Source organism: Syngnathus acus, chromosome 24 (genome assembly GCF_901709675.1).
Source record: "Syngnathus acus chromosome 24, fSynAcu1.2, whole genome shotgun sequence".
Taxonomy (NCBI): domain Eukaryota; kingdom Metazoa; phylum Chordata; class Actinopteri; order Syngnathiformes; family Syngnathidae; genus Syngnathus; species Syngnathus acus.
In genome coordinates, this window is record NC_051108.1 from 2760685 (window position 1) to 2787447 (window position 26763).

The 26763-nt window shown below is 40.3% G+C and overlaps 1 protein-coding gene across 2 annotated transcripts in view; it reads left to right on the forward strand.

Annotated features, from left to right (window-relative positions):
* Positions 1-21264, forward strand: part of rngtt (RNA guanylyltransferase and 5'-phosphatase) — a 43085-nt gene extending 21821 nt beyond the window's left edge. For both annotated transcript variants that reach the window (XM_037245424.1, XM_037245423.1), the window contains 6 exons: positions 2661-2825; positions 9560-9628; positions 12163-12263; positions 15156-15222; positions 18835-18958; positions 20877-21264. In XM_037245424.1, the coding sequence (XP_037101319.1) occupies positions 2661-2825; positions 9560-9628; positions 12163-12263; positions 15156-15222; positions 18835-18958; positions 20877-21043 (693 nt within the window). In that variant the 3' untranslated portion in view covers positions 21044-21264. The remainder of the gene's footprint in view (positions 1-2660; positions 2826-9559; positions 9629-12162; positions 12264-15155; positions 15223-18834; positions 18959-20876) is intronic.
* Positions 21265-26763: the final 5499 nt, after the last annotated feature.

Genomic DNA, 26763 nt, shown 5'->3' on the forward strand with positions numbered 1-26763 from the left:
CGAATTCATCTACCAGGCTGATCTGTATTCTGCTAACAGCAATCAGGCTGGCACTGAAACAAACAAGCTTACAATTATCAAGCTTAACCAAGCGACGACTCCTTTCCACTTCGAAAGACTCAAAATGACCCAAAAGGAACAGGAAGCGGAGAAGGTAGCTTTGACCGTTTATTTCTGTCCGCCGCTCCCATCTGCCCATCCATCACCTCAGCAAGTGACTCAATGAAGACACCGGCAATGTCTTTTGTAGGATGTTTGGCAGCAGTTAGTAGCTCCACATGACTGCACCAAGCTAGCGCTCGAGCGCTGTTGTTATTGATCTGAGTTTGCCATCATTAGCCTTCTTCCTTATCTGTAGCAGGGTGCCCCTTGGCGCTGAGGCCTCATTTTAAGTGTATTCAAAGGAACATGAAGACCACCTGCTTGGTCCGTGGTCTAATGTAAAACTCAAGTCGTTTGCAACGGCAGGCCTGCCGGAGCCCTGGGATTCTTTTGATTAACGTATAATTGTGAGTGCGTGCTCTCACGCTACCTTAGGATCGTTCTGATTTCCTCATACATTTCAGGAGAAATAAATGTTGCCGGTATACTTCATCTGTGATATTTCCCACACACAATAAATGCAGTCATCATTCATTAAAATGTTCAAATCTTTCAAAATAAGTCATGAGTCAGTAAATATAAAATAGCATTGATCCCGGAGTTGTATTTTTCGACATGTAATGACTAAACCTTAATTAAAGCAACCCTTGTATTAAAAAATAAATAAAATCCAAAACAATATTAAGGAAAATTCATCTATTATTGATGGTGCATTGCTGTTTCTAGTGCAATGTCTCTATGATAAAACCTGCACTTTACTCCCTTGACTAGTTTGAGCACATATTGCATCACCATTGCTAAACTGCCCATAATACTGTGCACCTGTCAGTCAAAAGAACTTTGAACTCAAACACAAAAAAAAAAATTCTTAGCTTATTTTCAAGTTCTTACTTGTTGGGGCAGTTTCAGTGTATTACTGTTGCATTCAAAGTCATCTATCGTATTTTCCGCACTATAAGACGCACCGGATTATAAGGCGCACCTTCAATGAATGGCCCATTTTAAAACTTTGTTCATATATATAAGGCGCACCGGATTATAAAGCGCTTAGAATAAATAACTCAACGTTGCTCAAACGTTATTGCAATCACAATATAGTAACACTCGAAATAGTGAAAACAATAACAGTATATCAATAACTCAACGTTGCTCAAACGTTAATATCACACAACACACAAAATAAACACGTAAAGCTTACTTTAATAAGTTAGTCCTCATCCAATCCATATTGGTCCATATATAAGGCGCACCTGATTATAAGGCGCACTGTCAGCTTTTGAGAAAATTGGAGGATTTTAGGTGCGCCTTATAGTGCGGAAAATACGGTACTTTGTTTTTAAATGTTGCAAATTTAAAGCGAATTTGATGGACCGGATTTTATTGCGATTTGGGTCATTCTTATGTAGAACCCTGCTTACTTTAAGTCTTGTATTTTAAGATTGCAATAATCAATTATTCAAACTAGCAATCTTTAACCTCTGCCGGATTTGAAGACCAGTCTGCTCCATTTTGTGTGTAGCTCAGGCGCCTTGACTCAACCACACTTACATCTTGCACTGTCCTTATGACACCGCTGTGGGACACCCAACCAGCTTTTCCTCAGTATTTCCGCATTTATCGACATCCCAAACAACATGCCACACATTCATAAATTTTATGAATTATGATTGTCTGTGGAAATTGATTCATTTTCCAGTGGAATCAAAGCAGGGTTTTTTTTTTGTAAACATGAGTTTGGCACACCAGACAACCCATCGAATTATAACATCTAATTCTAAATGATGATTGGCCACCCACCTCTGCTTGCACAGTCAACAAACATCGCTTTCCTTCTTCACTCTCCAATGATTACTTCTAAAGCTCTTGAGTAGTGACCTTTTATGCAGGTACCAAGCAGAATACTAATACAAGCAACACTCTACCGTCCTGCTCTCTGTGCCCTGATATAGATATTGAGCCAAGTTCCTGGTAAATAGTCGAGTTCAGATAAGTTACGTAATAAGAAGTGCAATACAGTCGATTCAGTTGGTGATTGTCACCAAAACAAACTGCAAAGATGCAAATGTAAGGAAACTTGATGGGATGGACGAACGAAAAGATAGGATGTCACTGGGACCTTGTCAGGAAGTGTAGTGCATCTGTTAAATTGAAATTCGGCATGAAGGAAGGAAGAGAAGATGTAATACGGTTTTATGGTGGCTATTCCTGGATTGGCAGCTGCATATTGAAACAACTCTAAATTATTTACAGCAGCAGGACAGGAGCATATTTAGATGGAATGACAATGATCTGGCTCAAGGGAGGTGCCGAAATGTTGTTACCAAATGTTCGGATCGCCATCTGTAGCCAATACTGCAAGGAACATGTTGTCATGGTAACCAAACAAACTCGATTTCACAGCACTGGTTTTTTTGCGGTGTATGTTTAAAACATGTATTTAATGTCAAGTTGGAAGAATTTCAATATTGATTCAGCTGCTTTTTGTCTTTGACATACTTTGTCAAGATGTTCTTAATTTGATGGTTTTTCGACCTTGATTGAAATTTTCTATGTTTCAGGGACAAAGCGTGGGTCAGTGTGATTTCAATAGACGCTTGCTATGCATGGAAAAAGAGATCATTTCTCCACGGATGGAAAAGATGAAGACCGGACAGATTGACAAAACGAAGGAGCCCTTCAGTGTTCGAAATAAGCCGTTCTTCGACATTCAGGCATCACGCAAGGTAAATAATTCAGGGCTTTTTTTTTCACCATATACTTCCATCCTTTTTTTTTTTCTCTTTGACATGCAAGCACAAACTTGAGATACAGTGCCAGTGAACTCAACTCACAAGCAGCACTTTGTTAATAATTCTAATCATCACATATGTATCTTAGCCTTTAGTCTGTTCGATTAGTGTTAATAATAACAAATAAGAAGAAGAGAAGCACGTATGTAATATTCCTTTGACCTACTCACGGTCATATATTCTTTATCCTCAGCAAGGAACAGAGAAAATCCATGAGTTAATCTTTTCAACTTGTCAAGGCGTCATTGTGCAATGTTTTAGATGCAATTGGTGCTACCTGAAAAAATGGGCAGACAACAGAGGTATTTGAAATAAATACACCATGGGGAGAGAAAAGTAAACAAAAAAGTTTTTCGTCTCTGTTTGGAGTTGATGAATTACCCTCGGGGGTTATTTCTGGGGAGAGAATAGCTAAAACCCGCCAGGGTCCACCAAAGGTGAGTTGTGTTTGATGGTGAGATAAAATTGTTGGTCTTTTCCGACCAAGAGATGAAAGCGGACTCTAAACCAGCTTGTGTTGCTACTCGAATTTGTCGGAAAGATATATGGTTCAGGCAAGGAGAGCAATTTCCGACAACGGAGCAGAGTAACTCTTGCGCAACACCTAATTAGGGTGTCAATAATAATAAACACGGAGGCATGTCATTTACATTTCTGTCGAGAATTTTGAAAAAGTGGTCGGTTGAAAGTGTACTTTTCATTAGAAGCTCTTTACTCTGTGTCATGTCAGTGAGATTATATTGGCATAATGTTGAAATGATCATTTCCAAAGAGACAATCGCAGCCCGACAAACCGGAGGCAGCAGATTTGATTTACGACGTTGTTGCCTTCACCTGCTTCATTTGAATAATTTATAAATAATCTCTGATTCTTCCTCAGAAAGCAATTAGGGTTTGTCTGCTGTATTTCCTTCTTTTATCTTGGTTTTTGTCCAATAAATATTCTTCCCATTCTTGGTCTCAGTCGGGCTGTGCCTTTGGGGAAAGTCCGAATGCAGCTTTGAAACCCTCTCCAACACATTTGAGCCATTTTCAAAGTTGTACTTGTGCTCTTACATCAGGTCTTGGAGAGGTCAGAGCGTAATTTATTTTGTGTTTTGCTGGAGCCGAGATCGATCGGAAAACTTCGGCCCTGCATTTCTGCTAATACTGAGGATTTGCGGACAGGGTGAGATTGGGAGAAGCGTCGCTCGCTGCGCCGAGACTGATACCGAAACCTTTTGAACCATTTCGACTTGTACCTCTGAATGGTTTTGTTATCTGTATTATAATATGAGAGGGGGGGGGGGGGGGGTCGCATCCCTCCCACCCTTTTCGGATCACTGGAGCGTTTTAAGCTCTTTTGTGTTTATCAGTGGCCATCTGGTTGCCATACAGCCATATCTCTGTTATGTGGGATGTTAATGTCGGGGGGGGGAGCTGGTCTCTGGTTCTCATTCATAGTAGCACAATCCTCCACTTTATGATATATTTACAGCAGATTCCGGTTTGGGGGGGCAATTCAGAGTTGTGTGCTGGCCTTTGTCTGTTGCTAGGTTGATGTTTTTTCATGGCTGGACACTTCAAGTCCTCGTTTCCCTTCCAAATGACTCCCCTTTCTTCTTTTTTGCTTCTTCCGCTCACCCAATTATCGTTTGGTATACAGGATTCCCACATTTGCACAGCGGTGATATATTTTTGGGGGGGGGTTGAATAGAATTGCTGCTCAGGAAATGAAAGTTGGACTGGCGAAATAATTGAAAAAGCAATCGGGAGCCAAGACTTGGAAAAAGAGGGCATTGGTTATAGGGTAAAAATTTATTTTATTTTTTTCCCTTTGGATAGTTTGTCAAATCTTCTGTTTGTTGCTGTTAATTGCGTAATACTCACTCACCATCTGGTCTCGGTTGTACTTGCTTCCTGAACTGTAGCCTTGGCAAAGATTTGGATCGTCCCAAGTTTATTGTCTAGCTGTGCTAGCGGCATCGCTCGCATGCCATCTGTTGCAAGTAAAGTAATACAATGACCGTTATGGGATTTTATGCACACAGTAGTAGCTGACCAATTTGTAGAAAAATAAACACAAATTTGTTGCAGAAGTGAAACGTAGGTTGACTTCACAATAAGCAGCCGCAAATATTCCAAAACGATGATTAATGTTATGTTTGGTAGCTGTCCGCTGCCTTTATTTATTTATTTTAAATGGAATATTAAGTCTTGATTCTATCTGGCTGTATAAAGTTGTTTTCATATTGCTCATAAGGGGACTGAGCAACCTCTGTGCCCTTTTTTTCATTTTCCCCCTGAATATTTTTTAAAATGACTGGTGGTAGTAGTTAGACAGCATCTTCACCCAGAGGTTCTTTGTGATGTTATCTCTTTTTAATAACAAATAAAAAAAAAGACTGATGGTGTCTTTGATTTTAATAAAGACAAAATTTGGGCGTTAGCAACTTATCCATAAATTGCAATGTTAATTTGTCTTCAATAACCTGTTCATTTATCACGATTAATTAAATGACCTTTGATTATTAAATGACCCATGTTCTGTATTGAGAGAAAAACTTCAAAATTAGCACCAGAGATGCTAATGGCCTGATCCATTTCTTCTCGCCAACACAATCGTGACACACGGAAGCTTTTGACACCTCTGTGTCGACTTATTATTTTTTCACACGTGAGTCCAAATCTTCTTCTTCTCCTGCCAAATCTGGTGATTTGTATTAGCCAAAAAGACATCAATTACCCCTTTCGGGCATGTCTCATTACCTGAGTGTGATCTGTCTGCAGCTTCCTCGTGACTTCACTGACCTCACACTCGTGCTGTCAAGCCTTTTGCTAGAGGAGATGAGAAAAGCCAGACCTGTGGCAAGACCTTACAGTCATATAATAAACATCCCTCTTCACCTGAATTTAATATCTGCACCCACTCACAGAAGGACATTACGCAGTTAATGAAGCACGAACATACATATTTTTGCAAAAGGTGAATACTCCACGTCTCATCAGCAATATACTTTGGTGATTTCTATTATTGCTTTATTATTCCCATTATGCACATTTTCCCTTTTCCTTGCCACAAAAATTGCCGCGCAATACTATATGTGCTGAATTTATTCCGAAAGTTAATTCATCGAAAGAAATGGCTAGCGACTTTTACAGACTGCATAACAGAATTAAAATCCAGCGCTTTGGTAACCCTGCATACACTCTACGACTTTTTATTTATTTAACAAACAACTACACTGGATTTGCAGGGCCGTTCACAATAAGCCCGAGAGTAGCGTCGAGCAACAACCGCCCTGTAGCTTGACTGGAATATCAATCCATCCTCTCCGCCTTTGATTCAACCTCCCCACACATAAGCCACCCCTGAGCAGAAGAGGAACAGACAGCGCAAGGACACGACAACACAAGAGACTCGAGGAATAGAGACTGCAAAGTAGCAGTTGACGTGGGTGCTTCTCGGGCACGGGAAATTAGCCTTTGTAATAAATCCCTGTAGGGGAAGTAGAGTTTAATGCAATGATCCCACTTTGATTGGCTATTAAAAAATCTTGAGGAGGATTGACTAGTACTGGAGGTGAATGGCATCGCTTCATTGTGTGCACTGTTGGCAACTACTGTATTTTCCGGACTATAAGGCGCACCTAAAAGCCTAGAATTTTCTCAAAAGTCTCGCTTTATAGTCCGGTGCGCCTTATATATGGACCAAATTCCTAAATTTAAACTGGCCCGAAGCATTGTGTCATGAAATCAATCATAAGTGGCCCGCTGAAGCCTATGAATCATGAATCAAAAAGACGATGGATCATTATTTTGTGATGATAAAGTAATTTGTTGCGTCTGACGTTGAAATAAAAAAGATAAAATGGAGAATGATTTGATTTGGATTAAAAATCTGACATGATGCATTAATGGTGCGCCTTATAGTCCGGTGCGCCTTATATAAGGACAAAATTCTGAAATGGGCCATTCATTGAAATTGCGCCTTATAGTCCAGTGCGCCTTATAGTCCGGAAAATACGGTAGTGTAAAAGTAATGGAGACTAAATTTGGAAAATGAAATGCTTCTATTTTTCTTCCCAAAGAGCTTTAACGTGAAAGCAGTTCCACTGCCCTCCCTCTTCTCCACTTAATCCTTTCAAGAAGCTAGGGCTTTGAGTGGAAGTCTTCTTTTTGCTCTTCTCTCCATCCAAGTTCACCGTGTGGAGCCAAAGTGGTGGGTGGGTGTGCTAAGATGGCAAGAGAAGTGAAATGGAACCCCGAGATCTCACCGCCCACTTGCCAGTCCCGCTCAAAGACGGCATTTCTTTTGAGTCTGCCTCTCTTGCCTTCTCCGTGTCAGCGAGATTGTCAAGTTTGCTGTGATCACTTGGGACTTATTCATCGGTTTCAAGAGCGCCACTGTGGCTTCTACAAATTCACAACATAATTGAGTTGCCGTTTAAGTGTATGCAGCAGGTCACGGTCTTCATTTTCTCTAATCTAAAAATGTCTTGAAAGCATTTTCTATATAGTCCTCCCCACCATAGAACCTCAGCTTTTGTCTTTGATAAGAAAAGACATGATTTGTCAGGAATACCGTATTTTCCGCACTATAAGGCGCACTGGATTATAAGGCGTCCCTTCAATGAATGGCCCATTTTAAAACTTTGTCCATATATCAGGCGCACCGGATTATAAAGCGCACCTTCAATGAATGGCCCATTTGAAAACTTTGTCCATATATAAGATATATACATTTGGCCCGCGGGCTGGACTTTGGACACGCCTGCTGTAGTGGCTCAATATTGGTCCATATATAAGGCGCACCTGATTATAAGGCGCTCTGTCGGCTTTTGAGAAAATTGGAGGTTTTCAGGTGCGCCTTATAGTGCGGAAAATACGGTACATTAAATCCAAATGCGGTTACACGATGCCATGATTTGTGGTTCTTGCGACTGAGGTTATTAGTTTGTCTGGCTTGGTTCAGAGACAGGATGGATGATGATCCGTCTTCTCCTGCATGTTAAGTGTCTCTCTATATCTGATGAAACCAGCGAGTCCACGTGCTCTCGATGACTCCCTTGATTGAAATGTCAGCCATGTACAAGAGTGGAGGCATGCTGATTAATTTATGTTAATGTTTTTTGTCTTGACGACTCACTTCGTTATTCAGTTATTGAGTCGTGGTGAGTAAAGAAGCAAGTCTGCTTTATTGTCGATTTCTTCACATGCCAAGACACACAAAGAAATCGAAATTACGTTCCCGCTATCCCACGGTGACAAGACACAGTACGCAATATACATACAAGTAAACGACACAAAAAAATAAAAACAAGAAGGCACAAACAATCAATAAATAAGAGTGATGAATAAATAATAAATAAACAAATAACATAATAAGTAAGAGGAGCAAAAATGGAGACGCTCTCAATGGTGCCACGGTAGAATGTAGTCATGACGGCCGGAGGAGCACTTGCTCGCCTGAGTTTCCGCAGGAAGTACAGGCGGCGCTGAGCCTTCTTCGCCAGTGATGCGGTGTTGGTGGACCAGGAGAGATCCTGGTGCTGCTCACTCTCTCCACCACAGCACCGTCGATGGTCAGCGGCAGGTGTTGGGTGTGACCCTTCCGGAGGTCAACAACGATCTCCTTGGTCTTGTTGACGTTCAGCAGGAAGTTGTTGTCCCTGCACCACGTGGTCAGAAGGTCCCAAGTTTGGAGCTAGTAAAGGAGATGATATCCTGGTTAAATATCAGGTGCCTTGCCCGAGGTGTCATTTTTTGCCTTAACTCATTATGATCGCCCGAGGTTAGACATGATACCTGCTGCTTTGTGGATGAATGCATTTCATGTTTATTGATCAAAGCAATTTCCTGGTTGTCTAAACTTTGCTTCTTGAATACATAAAAGCAGAATTTCCACATTGTATGTCATCAGAATCAACTCTAATATGATTTTTTACATGTGTTTTGTAATAGTCTTCCCTTTTTTGTTGGAGTTGTTCCGCTGCATTTATTGTTTGCCCTTTAAAGTGGATTTTATCGGATGCCGTCTCGTGATGTGCAATCATATATTGGAGTGGCTATTTCGTTTCATATTACAGGCGAGACTTTTCCAAGGCATATGATACTGTTTGAGATTGATTTTCTATCCCCCTTTGCAGCAGCAGCAGTACGCTTCTCCTCATACCACTACTGTTTCCGATTTTTAATTCATCCCTAACATTTGTCACACAGTGTCATCGTTTTTTTTTTCTTCCTGGCTAGTAAAACAATTGATTGGAACAACCCTCCCCTAAAATATTAGTTTTTCAACTGTTGTTTGCAAAGTCATTTTCCTCATTCCTGTTTTCACTCTTCAGTGTTTTCGATTTTTATTTTTTTTCTGGAGCTTTATAACGCTATGCTGTGTTTACGCTTCACGTTTCAGATAATGTGTTGTTATTGTACAATATTGCGGCTTTCCCGGAGGCTGCTAGTGTCTTCTTCATACATAGATTCCTTTTTCTCGGCTTTGCAAAAGGAATGAAATACGTTCCTTGCATGCATCAGTCGTCGGTTATCTGTCAAGGTTTGTCATTTATAAAGACAATGAATCCGTTTTCTCCGAAGGCTGGCTCTTTCACAAGTTCCAAATAAAACCTTTTGTGTCCTTTGTTGTAGAGAAGTCAGATTGATTTATCTTTTTATTTTTTATTTTTTAGCTCTTGGAAGGCAGTTTTACATCGCAGGTCAGCCACGAAGTTGATGGCCTCATCTTCCAGCCGTGCGGGGTAAGTAAGACCTCCTCGAGAGTCGGGTGATAATGCAGGTGCACTACTTTTGCCTTGTTATTCTTACTGTTATTATAAATAAATTGAAATAACTACAGTAACACCAGCCCACAGTTTATGACTTAACATTTTTTTGCATTTACAGTAATTACCGTATTTTCCGCACTATAAGGCGCACCGGATTATAAGGCGCACCTTCAATGAATGGCCCATTTTAAAACGTTGTCCATAAATAAGTCCATATATTTGGACACGCCTGCTGTAGTGGCTCAATATTGGTCCATATAAAAGGCGCACCTGATTATAAGGCGCACTGTCGGCTTTTGAGAAAATTGGAGGGTTTTATGTGCGCCTTATAGTGCGGAAAATACGGTAAACCTAATTCTTGGTCTAGTGGCTGCCTCACTCAGACAATTTTGACCGAGGTCAGTTTCAGTTCAGTGAAAACACATGTTTGTTTTGTTGCATTATTTACCAGCTCCAATGATTTGCTTTATTATCCGAGCAAGTTGCCATCTGGTTTCCGTTGCAGTGATTGTATCCATCACGGTGTCAAAACGAAATGAATAACGCGTCGAGTGCGAAATCACCGCATGATATCAACGCAACGTTGTTCATCGCCTGTGACCTTTGTTTATATATTAATACTAAACCGTGATGGATTCCATAAATCATGATACATTCCAAAAACCGGTCCAAATATTCCCTTGCCTATCATGACCGTGCGCAGTTTGTATCTGAAAATTGTAAAGTTAAGCAAGGACATGGCCATCGTCTCTACTGTGCGCTCAAGACAGGCCACGAGATGAAACAGTTTCTCTTGCGCCGTATTGAATTTACAAACTCCGCTCAATCCTAAAAAGAAATTGCTTTTGGATTTAGAAGAGTGGTGGGACTTTTGTGCTGCCAGTTATTGATTTGAGGGCTTATTTTCACTGATGGTTCCGTGGATTTGGATTGATCAAGTCTGGCCAATAGAGGAAGCTGTTGCAAACGCTCCAGCTGCACCATTTTCATCAGCATTAAATGTCAGTCAGCCTCTGAAAAAGAGAAAAATATAGAATTTGAGTGTAAATAGCTGGTCTGGTCCAAATCATATCGCAGCCTTGGAGGCTTTCTGCCAATTTACATTAGGAAACACAATTTTGTCTCACTCAATAAATCCTCTCATTAAAACGCATTTATTTTTCTGACCTTTTCGCTTCAACACGTGGCTTATTGATTGACACAGAGGGGACTCATTCGTCAGATTCCCAAGTTGATTTGTAAATAACATTTTACAGTCAGTACAGTACCGTTGCGAAGCTTATCGGGTTTTTTTTCCCCCTCACTCTTTCCTGCAAGTGAAAACTAAAGAGCTCTGTCTCATCCGGTGCAAATATGGATTGTAAAGGATCAAATAGAGGCAAGCTATTTCAGGACTTAAAAGGGGGTAGCAAATCTCTGATCTGCAGCTTGTCACCTTCTCTGTTTGCTGCACTCTCCAGCTTCTACTATAGTCGCCCCCCCTATGTAATTTATCTCCCCATAGTGACTTCAAGGAAAAGGGGGTATGGTTTGGTCGCGCCGACAATATGGGATTTACCGTCGTGACCACAAAATGGAGTCAACGATGTTAATGTTGTTTACGTGGCACATATCCATCCACGCTGACATAACGCTGCCTATGAATTCATTCAGTGGCGCAATTGTCCCTCATGCATAACGTTCTGTTTTGCACCGAGGTGCAAAATGCCCGGCAACGAAAGCTCGTAATGGGAATTAGGTTGGATTTACATAACTTGCGTATTCTAATTGAACAACAAATGAACAGAATAAAATTACACATGCATTTGATTATTTCTAATATGTAACAGATAAGCAAACCTTTGAACCGAACGTGTCATTAAAAGAGGCAATTTGAATCCCACCGCGATTGGTTTGAAAGAAAAGCGTTAGCCATGATGTCATAGGTGTCAGCAAAAGGTGCTATTTATAGGGTCTATTTTCTCAGGAGCTTAAAGCGTTTTTATTTGCCTGCAGTGAGTTACTATGACACATCAGATTTGCTTGGACTTCATATTGCCAGCTCCGTTCCATTCCTAGGATCTCCTGAGAAATCCTGTCTGGTTTGCAGACATCTTTCCTCGGAGTATACTTTTGTTACCGGGCAACCTGACAGTGATAGAATCTGATCATCTCATCCCGCCTCCACTCACAGTGCCTTTACATTTCTCATTATTCCGCTGCTCATCATAAATGTCACACGAATAATCAAGGATGTGAAGGCAAGGCTGCTGAAGCACATTCAAGATGACTGAAAAGACTTTTGTTTTATGTTCTGATACAACTCTGCAGTTTTATAATAATGTCCACTATATATATATATATATATATATATATTTATTTATTTATAAATATATATAAAAATATATATAAAAATATATATATATTTTTTTTCAACCAATCATGTTGTATATAAAAAATATATATGTATATAAATATATATAAAAAAATATATATATATTTTTTTCAACCAATCATGTTGTCGGCAGAGGTACAAGCCCGGCAGGTGTGATGACATCTTGAAATGGAAGCCCCCAAACCTCAACTCGGTGGACTTTCGCCTCAAGATCACAAAAGTCGGAGGAGAAGGGTACGTAAGCCTTCCATTCATCCGAAATTGAATTGTCATTCATCTTCCCTGTGTCTGTTTCTCACACTTAACCCCCACCGTCTTTCTTTTCCCATCGCCTCGGGGGAACAATTCCACTGCGATAATGCACAGAATTGCGTATTTTCACCGAATATTTACTTTTAAAAAGCTTTACGTGCACAGAGCACGGCTACCCTTCGCGTTTTCTCTTATTTTGTGGTCATCATTCTCTGCAAAATGAATTATTCAGGTGCACTGGTGCTTATCTTTGAGTCCCCCGCCCGCCCTTAAAAAGACTTTCCTGTGCTGTAAAAGGCAATCATTCCCTTGCAGGTGATTAGAGGCTTTCCATGTTTCTTGTAGGCATTAATAGAAAGGTTGCAAATCGGAAGTGGAAGGTTTCATTTTGTTGCAATAACCTGAATCGGAGTTTCGACTGTGTTTTCAAATGATTCCGAGTAGAATTATTCCTCTCTTCTTCCACGTTGATATTGTAGGCTGAAAAAAATAGTACTTTGTTTTTACAGATTTACCAACGTTGTGCATGCAAAAGTAAGAGTAAATCAATTTAATAAATAAGTGATAAAATCAATAATAAATAAATAATAAAAGTAATATAAATAAAGAAATAAAAGAAATAAAAGAAATAAAATGAATAAAATAAATAAAATAAATGAAATAAACAAAAGAAATAACGTTTCAATCTCATTCTAAACATCCTTGAGGAGTAGTAAAGTTAAAATAAATTCCGACAAATCAACTCTACTTTTGGCTGTACATGATAATTATCACATGTTGCCATTTTATGATGTTAAATAGTGCGCGGAAAGTCCAGCTGTGTCTAGCCACGATGAGACAAATAATAGCTGGCGGGGGTTTTCTTTTTTTTTTTTTTTTTTTTTTTTTTTTTTTGTTCTCTCCTGCGTGTCTGGTCTCGGCGCTCGGCTGTGCCACAATGTGCGAGTGCCCTCACGCAGTCCCATCGTGGCAGACTTGACGGTCACGCAGCCGCCTCCTCCGAGAGCCAGGTGACCTCACCGAGCCCCTGCCATCATTCATTGCCAACAGATTGGCCGCTCGTTCCGCCATCAAAGTCGAATCGTGCGTGCTGAGCGCGGGAGAACACAGAGCGCAATCGAGAGTCGTGAGGAATTCATCGGCAGACGCCCTCATCAGACCTGGCTCCATCTTGGACTTTCAAGTCTCTCCTCAGTTACCATCCGAGCGAAACATAGAGACAGACAGACGTGTTTTTCGTCAGCCCACACAATCGATCCTTGAGCCACGTCCTGCCTTGCAGGCTTTGTCGTCATCTAGACGCTGGCACAAAAAGGCAGGCTCTTATTTTTGTATAGCAGGAGGAATGGATCATGCGAAGCAGCCGCGATTCAAACGGGAATCCGGCAAGTCCCTCAAGTCTTGCGTGAACCGATGGATAGCGGCGTTTTGTCCATGGAGGCCATGACTAACAGTTACGTCAATGTGCAATAGGTGTGCAGTGTTTTCAAAATGGATCTGGTTAACCGGCCCATGAGAGGCTTCTTGTTACCATTTGCTTGATTGCGGGGGGAACTCGGGTGACATTACGTCATTTCAATCCATACTTGTGTAAATAACGGATCCACCCTCTGCATAACCTCATCAACGTTAACCACTTTTTTGGGTATTTAACTTTGCCTTGGGTATTCTCATCATTTATTCCAGCTCGGGGTGGCTTGTTTAAAGTTTTATGTACCATAAAAAGCTGCTGACCTTGCCTTTTTTTCCCCCTCACCGTCACCCACGGAGTTGTTAGAGTTGCTTAGCTACTAAAAAAAATGAATACAAATCTGATGTTTTCAAGGTTTGAACAAAAATGTTTTAATCTTGAGTGTGCTTCAAATGTTTTCTTTCATCACAAATCGATCAGACTTTGTTCGATAGAGATGTCATAAAATAAGGATGGACTGCACTCCATTCAAATTGTGTATTTTACCTTTGAATGTTGGCCTTTCGATAGTTGTGTGCTTTTCTTCAAATATTAAGTTGCCTTTTTTCTTTTCCCCCTGCACCAGTAACAACAGCTTTATATTCCATTCCAATCAGGATTTTAACGGTGTCATTTATTTCACTCCAACCCGAAGTTGAGGTGCAATAAAATGAGCCATTCTTGTTTTTTCCGGCACAAATTTGTTATTCAGTTGTATTAATAGAGCAATGACGAGAAAGTACAGATGCATGGGTCCATTACTGCAGCAGGGCCATTTAGCTCTTTTAATGTCCGTCCTTCCTCTCCGTGTTTGCTATTATTACACAGAAAAAGGGGGGGGGGGGGGGTTCTCTTATTTCTTCTCAGCCTTTCGAAGGGGAGTCGCACTGTAGTTTGAGCCATCACTTAGTCACAATACCCCCCTTTGTTTCCGCTCCATGGATGGTTAACGAAAATAAAATAGAAGCCTGCTCTTGAATCTTCGATCCTAATAGAGCTTTGAGTGTCTGCAAATAACAGGCTGATGAGGGAGGATGGTGAGGACTGGAGCAGTGTGTGATTAAGACATCTGTTGGGCTCCATCTCCAAGACGAGACACAAATACGGCACAGACACTTCCATCATACTCGCAAATAAAACTCGCCGAGGTGCGAATGAACTCCGCCGATGGCTCGCGTTGTACTTCTTTTAGATTCTGTACCTTTTTCTCTGATTTACCTCGGCCTTGGATTGTCGACATAATGTCGTTTTCTCTCCGCACGGAGACAGAAGGGCTCACGGGGGGGGTGCAATATCACATTCCCTGCCATTCTGTTACTAGCTGCAAAATGAAAGCAGCGTGATGATGTCTTCGCACCACTCAAGATACTCTTGCACCGTATCTTTTGCGTGGTGTTAAGTACGGTCCGTTTTTGTCTTCGCAGGCTGCTGCCTCAGACCGTCGGCTTGCTTTACGTCGGCAACTACGATCGGCCCTTTGCAAAGATGAAGGTGAGAGAAAGTGTTGCGTGTACTTTCAGTTTAGTTTGTTCCATGACAAAGCTCGTCAACTCAGTCAATCAAATCACATTTTCCCATTGAAATGAATTGAAATGTCGATAATCTGTTCCAGTCCTCTCCCAAAAAATTTTCATGTGCAAACTGCAGCATAAATGTGTTGAGTGTGTGCCCTTAAAGGGCTAACCAGGTAAGTTTTGTGCGTTTCTTTGTTTTTTTTTTCATCATTTTTATAATCGTTTTCAAAATCCTATGCAGAGTGCATACAGTGCCATTTCATCATCAAATTTATAATCATTGAATCACTTGGCATCTTGTTATCTGTTTCATATCAATAGTCAAAGTGGTGACTTGGGTATTTTTTTCAAATTAGCCGCAGAAAGAATAAGACATTTAATCGAGCTTTATATGACACGGGCTGTATTCTTTTTCAATTAACTAGTTTGTTTTTGTTACATTTTAATACGCCAATTCCTGCCTTTACTATTTCCTTATTGAAGCAGTCATTTGCTATTTTTGGGAAAATGTTTGTCATCAAATTCCTGGCGGAAAGCACGGTAGCACGCTTAATTTCCCTGAAGGCATAGATGACGTTCGTGACATTTCCTCATAATGGATTTCATTTGCTATAACATGCCGTCAATTTAAATGGATACACCATTAATTAAATGTTGCCATTCGTCATCTTCTGAACACCGAAGCATATAATTAGGAACGTAATGTCATTTACTGTATTTAATTGTAATTGAAATTAGATGTCACGCTAAAAATCTCCGCCTCATGTGTTTTGCCTTACTTGACTTTTGACCTAACTTAAAGAACCTTTAATCTTAGAATGCAATTCAGAAACGTTGTCTGTTGACTATAAACCCATTTGGTTAGAGAGGATTTTAAGATTTATGAATTATCTGTTTTCTTCAGACTAAATTTCTCCTCAAACAAAAACCTCCATTCTAATAGAGGTCTTATTTTTTCATACCGGACTTCATGAACATCACTCGTGGATATTCAAACGATATCGAGAGGATCTTGCGTCATTAACTTCCTAGTCATCTCTTTGCCTGCCCCAGTGTTAGTTATGTCCATCCATATTTATAAATCAATGTGTTTACGAGCGCCCAGGCTAATTTTATTTCTCATTAGTTATACTGATTAATGTCCTTTGATTTTAAGTTCCATTTTTTAAGCAGACCACACACAAGTACTGGATATGAAACATGTTTGAAATACTCTAATATTGCTATTCACACGATATAATGTAATAAATCTCTCTTTGACACCTATAGGAAGAAATACAAAATATGATAATCCTATTCGAGCTGACTTACCGCCATCATACTTTTGACATGCATTGCCTCGCCTATGCTAATGAGCGTCCGGGAAAGTTGTGTCAATTATTGTTCTTGCTAATGATTCATACTCCTCCTACTTTGGTTCTACTCCCATTTCCTGTTGCACAGCTTCTTAAAGTCTTCAGCTGAAATGGAGTCATTTTTCTAAAGCCCATTTGAACTGATTCTGACCGAGCTCAATTCAACTTTAATAATCTGGCTGACAGACCTTGTCATCAGAAATCAAGTCCGACTTTGAATTTCTTGTTGAACAGCATATTTTTCATACAGGACCTGAATGATCATTGCTTGGAAATCTTCTCTGTGAACTTGATGAATTATTGCATCTCAGCCTGGTTTGCTTTTCAGTATAGAACGCAAAAAATGAATCGAAACATACCCACGACCCAATTAAGGAGCCAATAAGTCACTCATTGTTTGTTCATAACATTTAAATGTAATGAAAACAAGTCACACAAGTTTCCACTTCAATATTTGGACTAATCTTCCTCTCTTTGAATTTCCATGTCCAGTGAGAGCTCAATAAAAATTAAATCCCCCTTCTAAACTCCCCCTCTGAAGTATGATGCCTCTTTTGATGGTGCAAACCCATTTTGTGATCTGCAGTAATGCAACAGCAATAAAATAAAAATTGTCTGCCAAGCTCTCCACTCACTATTAACACACATGCGCTGCCATAAAAAAACAGGTCTGGACAGACGAAGCACCAGGGGTTGTCGAAAAAGTGTCAGCCAACATGTCCACCTGTGCCAGCAGGAAAGACTTCACTTGTCTGCCAGCATGCTGTGCAGAGCTTTCGGAGCTTTGGGTTTCTTCTTCATTCTAGGGCTCAGTTTAAAAAAAAAATCACCCCTCACGTGCATATCAAATCCACAAGTGAACCTTGTTAATTTGTATATCCAAAGCACACTTGATGGAACTTGGCTCTGTGGCTTGTGTTCTCCATCTTCCTCCCTCACACTCATCCTTGCTTCCTGTGTGATATTTGTGGCGCCCCCGCTGTCAGCCCAGATGCCCCACACTCCATGAAGGATGAAGGCCTCGTGTAGAATTCCAGGTTCTGGCCAAACTTGGCTGTTTTTCCTTCGCGTGACCTTTGCTGAATGTCAGTGCGAACCTGGACAACATGCTGTTCCATGGTCTTTGTTGGCATTGCGTTCCCTTTGTGTACCATGACAAAGATAATCGTTTTATTCGGCGTTCGATAATCGTTGGCCATGTTTTGTCGCTCATATCAAATCTCTGAGTGGCACATGATGGGAGAGCTCATCTGTTGTTTGTTTGTTGCATCATCCCAGCGCATTAAATAGTGCCACAACTGAGAAGTCTGTTTTGTTTGATTATGCATTAAAGATTGCCTTTTAAAAACGACGCAAAATCCCTACATGGCAAGATGGCCTCTAGAATACAACGGCTCTATTTGTGGCGGAGTTCTTCCGGCAGGTTGAAGAGGTATCGTAAAAACACGTCGATGCTAAGCAAGGACGTCTAAGAAAAATGAGATGTGGCAGCGGCGTTGACAGTGACGGGCTCTGTTTCAAGCGCTTGAAATGGATCAGATAAGTGAATGAATCATTGTGATTCCAGCCTGAGGTACAAAAAAAAAGCTAATGATGTGAAATTCTGTCCTGCATCCTCTCTGGTTTCATCAATGTCCCTGGCATTGCTTGAGAGTTTGCTTCTGTTCAGCCGGTCGGGCCGATACCATCTCGCCTTCACACAATTGCTTCGTGTAGCCAGGCAACTGACTGGATGTTGTTTTCCTGCGTCGGAGTGTTTGACCTTCACGAAGGTGGGCACGTGCCTTCATGGAGGTGGTCAATGCTGTCATCATGGTTGAGAATGTGACAATGCCTGTTGCTTCCTTATACAGATTGAAGTCTGCAGTTTTTCACATTTCATCAAAACACTTTTTTTTTGCGCTGTCATAGCAAGTCAGGTTTTCAAATTTCAAGACATTTTGAACTCGATGTGTACTCGCTCGCTGAATCGTAGCTGCCAGCCCATGAGCAGTTTCTCAAAGTTGAATAGCGGCTGCCTGCGCCAATATCATCTTTTATGGTAATGAGTATTTAATGTGTTTTTAACACCATGGTCATTGCAGTTAGTGAATTACACAGTCAGATGTGATGCCTTGTCCTCCAAGCCAGATGCAGAATGCTAATACGTAGAAACGGCAAGTCATATTTCAATATTGTCATCCCCCGACCTGCGAAAGTAAAAAGCGGCTGTGTCGTCTGTCGTACGCGCACAGGCCACGAAAGAGCTCAAACTGTACGACAACAAGATCATCGAGTGCAACTTTGCCAACAACAGCTGGGTGTTCATGAGGCAGAGGATAGACAAGAGCTTCCCCAACTCCTACGACACAGCCATGGGTGAGTTATCTTTGTTCTTGCTAAGTGAGCAGCTGTTGTGTAAAATCACATCGAAGAAACTACAAAAGGTAAGTCCAGATTGTGACGTTCTGTTTTACTTCTCAGATTCATTCAGTATCTGTCTGTGGTTTGAAAGATCTGTTCTCTTCATTCATCCGTTATTGTCCTTCAACATTGTTCATTTTCATTCACCTGAACAGATTTAGTACCGTATTTTCCGCACTATAAGGCGCACCTAAAGACCTCCAATTTTCTTAAAAGCCGACAGTGCGCCTTATAATCCGGTGCGCCTTCTATATGGACCAATATGGATTCGTGGATGAGGACTAATTTATTAAAGTAAGCTTTATGTGTTTATTTTGTGTGTTGTGTGATATTAACATTTGAGCAACGTTGAGTTATTTATTCTATGCGCCTTATAATCCGGTGCGCCTTATATATGGACAACATTTTAAAATGGGCCATTCATTGAAGGTGCGCTTTATAATCCAGCGCGCCTTATAGTGCGGAAAATACGGTATTTTCTGGTTGAATGTCAAAGCTCAGCAGTGGTCCACTGAACACACATTCACTGCCAACCCGTCTCCTTCATCCATCGCTTTTTCTTGCCACACTGAAAGTATCCACGTGCTGACTTTACACATGCCAGTACGTACTGATACATTGAAAGGATGACTTGATTGAAGAGGATAAGAAAGCAGGCCTTATTGAGTCTTATGTCTTCAGGCTGCCCGGTGTGCTGATCTAAGAACCTGTAGCAGCTTTTATCTCAAGATAAGAGCGATCGCGCTGCAATTCTGCCCGCTCCATCTAATAATAGGCAGACCATTACAGTCGTCTCCAGCATTTGCTTAGCTGCAACCACGTTTGACATCTTTATGAACAAGTCTGTTCCTGTGCAACTAGCAGGATGTCTTTCAACATAAGCTGGTGGACTCTAAAACACGTGCACAAGCTACAATGTCGGTAATGACCACCGTATTTTCCGCACTATAAGGCGCACCTAAAAACCTCCAATTTTCTCAAAAGCCGACAGTGCGCCTTATAATCCGGTGCGCCTTATATATGGACTAATATTGAGCCACTACAGCAGGCGTGTCCAAAGTCCGGCCCGCAGGCCAAATGTATATATCTTATATATGGACTAAGTTTTAAAATGGGCCATTCATTGAAGGTGAGCCTTATAATCCGGTGCGCCTTATATATGGGCAAAGTTTTAAAATGGGCCATTCATTGAAGGTGCGCCTTATAATCCGGTGCGCCTTATAGTGCGGAAAATACGGTAGTTAGCTCAAGACGATTTACCTGGCCCTCACTATTTACACTAGAATAGGCTAATTGGTATAGAATCGTTAGAATAATCGTAATAGACTAAACGTTAACACCATCAAGACTTGCCATGTCATATTTGGACTGGCAGTAATTAGCCTTTTCATTGTAAGCATTCCAGAATGGCAAGAATGTCTTTCAAATGTCTTTCCACTCCACTGCATGTTTGATTATATGTTTTTTTTGTGTGTGTGTGTGTGTGTGTGTGTGTATTATTTTGTTGCCAAGTGAAATAAGTCACTTCTCTAGAAGTCAACCTCTTGTTACGCCGAAAACAAACTGGAACAAATCCCAAAAGAAGAGCTTTCAATGAAGGCCAAATGCTCATCTGTCACTCATTGTTATCCCGGCTGCTATTGGTTGTCGCCACTCCAGTTAATCTCATTCACCGCCAGCCGTTTTCGATCTTTTGGAGTGATCCGTGACAATACAGTAGTAGAAGCCCTGAAATGTACCTAAAGATTCTTCCTTCATTCCCAAATATAAACCACAGCGAATGAGTTCATAATAGCTCCCACGCAGCGTCGACAAGAATTTCCTCAAGCCGCTCCTTGACGGTTATTCCTCCCACCCCTTGTTTTTTTCCCAGCGGTATGCAAAAGCATCCAGGAACCCGTCACCAAGAAAATCTTGTTGGAATACGTGGACCGTTGCCCTCAAGCAGTCCAAGCCCAAACCCGCAAACACCAAACAGACCCGGATTCTGAGCTAATGCCCCCTCCCCCTCCGAAGAGGCCCAACCGGTCCATCCAATAGACTCTACTGTAGTGAACCAGGTCTGGCCGCTCTGGACTTTTCTACAACCATTGATCATCTTTATCACCAGCCACCACCTGCCTAATGGAAAATCATATTTTAAGGCGTCCATATCCACCCACCAACCTGTCTGTGTGATTACATTTAATTGACCTTGTTTTATTGTTTGTAGTTTTATTTGCTGGCGTCTTGTTCAAATAAACCAAGAAAAAAAAAAAAAACATGTTGAATTTAATTCTGAGCCATTTGCGAAGGTGGTTGATTGCCTTTTTTGTATTTGATTTGCTTTGAAATTTTTATTAACGTTATTAAAAAAAAAGATGTCACTTTGTTTCTGCCACTGCAAGGTTTCGATTTTTCCAACGAAAAGGAGAGCACAAAACAGATCTGGCTCGGATGTGAAGACTCCAAGTTGTCCAAATGAAGGCCATCTGTAGATTTAAAGGCTACACAGATGGGCGGGGATGTAACACAGTGATGACACACACTTCACAGACAGGACGAGTGGAAAATCAATCTGCTCCCCCCAAAAAAAAAAAAAAAAACTACAGCAGAATCTGCTTTTATTTATTTATTTTTTTATCTGAAATGGAGTTTCTTTATTTGACACCGGATGGATTGATTTGACCATTGGTGATTATTATAAATGATATTGTATTTTTTGATGAATTTGAATGAAAATGAAAAAGTCTTTGGTGTAATGGAAATGATGTCTTCACTTTTGTAAGACACGTTTCGTGATGATGAGTAGGAAGTCAATCGTAATGTTTACATGAGACACCGCAATCAAAACTTGTGATCCGAGTCGGAAGATGATGTCACCAAGAATGCTAATCCAGCGAGACTTGTTGGAGAAACAGAATAAATCTGCCCAGATGAGGTGTGCCATCAAATTGATTTAGCGCGACTTCCCCATAGCAAATGTCATTTTTCCTTCGACAGCTAACCATTTGAGACTGAATGAAGTAGTATGCTCCATATTTCCTCACTTGCTTCAAGATGCAATGAATCAACAGTTTTAACATACATTTAGGGGGGGGGGTTGTCTTCTTCACCTACTGATATATTGGCGATGGCCACTCTTTATTCCTTCCGCCTTCCTTATCCAGATCCCCAAAGTAACGTATTTTCCGGACTATAAGGCGCACCGGACTATAAGGCGCACCTTCAATGAATGGCCCATTTTAAAACTGTGTCCTTATATAAGGCGCACCGGACTATAAGGCGCACCATTAATGCATCATGTCAGATTTTTAAATCCAAATCAAATCATTCTCCATTTTATCTTTTTATTTCAACTTCAGACGCAACAAATGACTTTATAATCACAAAATAATGATCTATAGTCTTTTTGATTCATAGTCTTCAGCGGGCCACTTATGATTGATTTCATGACACAATGCTTCGGGCCAGTTTAAATTTAGGAATTTGGTCCATATATAAGGCGCACCGGACTACAAGGCGCACTGTCGGCTTTTGAGAAAGGTTTAGGTTTTTAGGTGCGCCTTATAGTCCGGAAAATACGGTACATTTAGGGGATTGTCTTCTTCACCTACTGATATATTCCGCTGAGTGGAGAAAAAAAAAAAATCTGTTGACCTACTTGATGTAGTCAATACAATTACCTTGAATATTTCTATTTGCATGTAAAGAAAAAAGATGCAGAAATAGGTTTGAAATCTGCGTCTCCAGCACAGATGTTATTTTCTGTCTTTTTTGGGGAGCAGAATGTGTGTTTATTTTGAGACGGAGGCTGACGCAGTTGGGTTTAGTCACGCCGTGTGCAGGATGTAGTGAATGTAAGTCATTGGAGTGGAGGCTGGAACAAATCAAGTGTGCATGTGTTTTAAGGCCCTGCCACAGGCGGACTGTTGTTGTAATAGCGGAGATGGATGAGATGCACTCGCGAGGTGGCCCGACCCCTTCCGGGCTGCACTTGGAAGTTAGCTGACTCTCATCACCTTCACCTTTTTTGCAGTGACAATGCTTCACTGGGAATATCCTTAGCATTAATAACGCCAAGTGGTTTCTCAGGCTGTGATGTGAACATGGAAACACAACCGGGTGAGCGCAGGTGGCACCGCCGACATTATGAGACTCGGCGTTCTCTCTCGGTTAGGGCGCCGCAACCCGTGAAGCACATATTAAATCATCTTTCTTAATCTACATGCTCAATATGTTGTCGGTCAGGGAAGATGGCCAAGCAGTCATTGGTCGTCATTGCTCCGTAAACTAGCACATTGTGTCCTTTATCAGGTGGCTTGTAATAACACGTTTGATGCGATTAATACGCTTAGATTGGAAATTTAATTGCAGACATTTTTTCCAGGCTTTATTCAGGGAGTCAGGGCACCACTAATCTATTATCACATATTGCTCCTCGCAGTCCCATTTGAGGGAAAAGGTGATAACGCCACTGATGTGGAGGGGGAGGAGGTGAGCAATTAGGAGGTGGTGGTTTGTCTCCATCATTTTCCGCATTGTTTCCATGGATATGTTAATGCCCATTTGGACTCACAGCTTTTAACAACAACACGACACGTATTATATTAGGTCTTGAGCCACTGAGTCCCAAGTACCATGGCGCACAACTGTGTAACTTATAAATAAAAATGTTATGGTGCGGAGTTTGATCTTGGAAGAAATGAACGCAATATGTTGAAATTAGAACAAATTGGTATTGTGTGGGTGTGTATATTCTGGAGAATGTTAATTTGTTAGAAAGAGCAAAAATGATTTTTTTAAAAAGTTATCAAATAAATTAATTAAATTAATTATGAGAGATATTTTAATCAAGCTAAACATAGTCTATTAACGCAAGAAAGACATCTTCAAACGTTTAATTTCACAGTAGCTGCACAGCAGTAAAAATTGCAATTTTCATTTTTGATAGACCTCCTATTTGTAGCTGTGGGCATTTGCTTCTATTAATTATGACTTCATGCATGTCAAAGTAATTGAGGAAATGGCCCACGCAGGCCACAAAAGCAATCGCTGGACTAAATTGATTGTAAACAACTCACAAAGTAAACGCCATATTTTTGGAGAACAAAAGTGGAAAGTCATTTATTGCCAACACCCACCCCGACAATAGGTTTTGTATGGAACTATGGTTCTTACACGCACTCAAGTTAATAGAGTAAAGAAAAAGGTTGAATAGCATTTTGCTTTTTCCACCCTTTCCATCTCCGCTTGCAGGATGCTAACAAAATTGCTTCGCACCAAATTTGAAGGTGGACGTGCAACAAATTTTGATTTAAGGGTGATGACGTAAAGTGCCTGTGTGTTATTTTCTTCAGACTAACATGAAACATTCAAATTAAATAGCAAATATGCTGAATTTGTTTTCTTATATGAATTTCTTAATTATTTAAATAACTATGGTGACTACAATTTTTAATACTGGTGGACAAGCCAGGACACATCTCATATTATATTGTCCAGGCTAGCTTTTTGTTTTGTTGACTACGCATATTTACAGCTGTTAATTTGTAGTTACTGCAGGAGCTTAAAAGTAAATTAAATTACATCTGGGGGCCTTTAAGGCAATGTAAAATGTAATTATTGCTTTTAAGATGCCGATCTGCAGTCACTCAAGTAAAGAGGAGACTGATTTCATTTCATTGGATTTCAGTGATGAAAGGAGACATTTATGTTTTTATGGGCTAAAGCTTCAAGAAAATGAAGTGGACTTTCCTTGGAAAGCATCACCATGATTTTCTTGAGTGTTTCGTATAACAGCGGCATCTTTGGGAAGCCATGTCGATATCAATTTTATAATTCAGACTGTTCGAATCTCTTACTGTCCGTCATCCACAAAAGACCAACTTCTCTTTGCTAAAAGAAAATATTCAAGCTTTTTGTCCCATTTTATATGACATTTACTGTACTGAGTTTCATCACTATGTCCGGGAGGGAAACAATAACTGCCGTGCATGTCCCACAATGGAAACAAGTTTGACACTACTGTTGTACAGTGTTAAAATGAAATACACTGAAACCTCAAAGGTCAAAAGCAATCCGTTCTACAACACTGCTGACCTCTCATTTTCAAATACAATTTCCCCCCAAGTAAATAACAGAAACGGTCACCATTATAGAACTGTACTGGCAGTGTCCCATACAATTCCTCGATGTACACAAAAAATAAATTACAGCACACTATAGCATTCACTTATCACACTGGTTGAAATCAGTCTGGATTTTTTTAGGCAAATGCAGTTTACAATTTGTTTTTTAAGCAATGAGCAACAATTTGTACTTGTATGGGGTGTGTGGTGATATACTGTAAAAAAATAATCTGTTGCAAATTAGTAAACGTGGTTTTACACCTCAACATTTGCAATTATTAGCCCGCTGCCGCTAGTAATTATTCCATTTGCCATCATGTGAAGGTGACAGATGAAAACATGAAGAGCAAACATTTGGTTTTTTTACTCAGTTGACTGCTTGCAGAAAATAACCCTGTGAGATTTGTAGTGATGAAGTCTTCAAACATGCAGGTCAAGCTTTTGAGGACACACCATGAAAAATACATTTTGTTCATCCTCTTGGCAATGTGCATCAGGGAAAATAAGCAGCTTTATAGATGCCAGTCATGCCTGTTAAGCCATATCTGATTTTAGATTGGGGAAGGAACATTTCACACTAAACCTTGTTTTTTTTAAATGTAGAACCTTTTGTTGTTCACAATATAGTTTGTAAAAAATGTAGGCTATACATCACACACGTCATTATGGTTGTAATACACACTAAAGTAAGTTAGGTTATTTTGTTTTTCATGTCCTCTTGCTAACAATAATTGTCCCTGCAGGTAATGAAGCTTGAAGTCTGGAATCACCTAAAATTGGTCATCAACACCTGCAGACTATAAAAAAAAAATTAGATTTTTGTAGTAAAATCTGTTCTGACAACAACAAAAAAACTAATCTATTAAATTGTTGTTTTTCTACATCCCCGGAAATGTATTCTAAACAAGAAATCTTCACATTCAACTCAGCAGTCATGCTCACAACCGGAACAAATGCTCCGGCACTAAAGTGTGTCGTGAAATTGCAAAACTAATCGCAAATGGCCACATTTTTAAATTAGAATTCGAATGGTCTAAGCTCTCTTTGACAATTGGACATAAGGTTGACGTTTTTCTTCTCTCATCCTGTATGCATGGGTGTCAAAGTGCTGTTCGTCAAATTGACAATCTACACTCAAGGTCAGGTTTGACGGCTCGGTCCGAATGTAAAAAACACCCCCCCCAACCCCTTTTAGTGAAAATGTTTCTCATTCATGGCAGTAATTTGCCTTCTTTGTCATTAGAACCCATTAGAGATAATAGAACATCTAAAAACGGGCACATCATGGCTGAGAGAACACTCGCGCCGACATCCTGTTTTGTATTTCAATGATTCTCATATCAAACCAGAATTCAGATTGGCTGAGGGTTTTCCAACCAAAACTGACCCCTAGCTATCTGTAAAGGTTTTAAACATCATTAGAAAATCATAAAAACCTGTTGTGAAATAACCAAGCTGCAGAATGAATATTGAATATGTGACAAAAGTTAAATCCATGCCATAATAGTGTGAGATCCCCAAAATATTCTCAGCTCAATATTGGACCATTAACAAAATGCACCAGAGGAAGCAAAGGGCAGATTTATTAATACTTTCTTTAGATTCAGATGATATTTTTACCATTAAAGGAAATGCTAAATTCGAAATGGC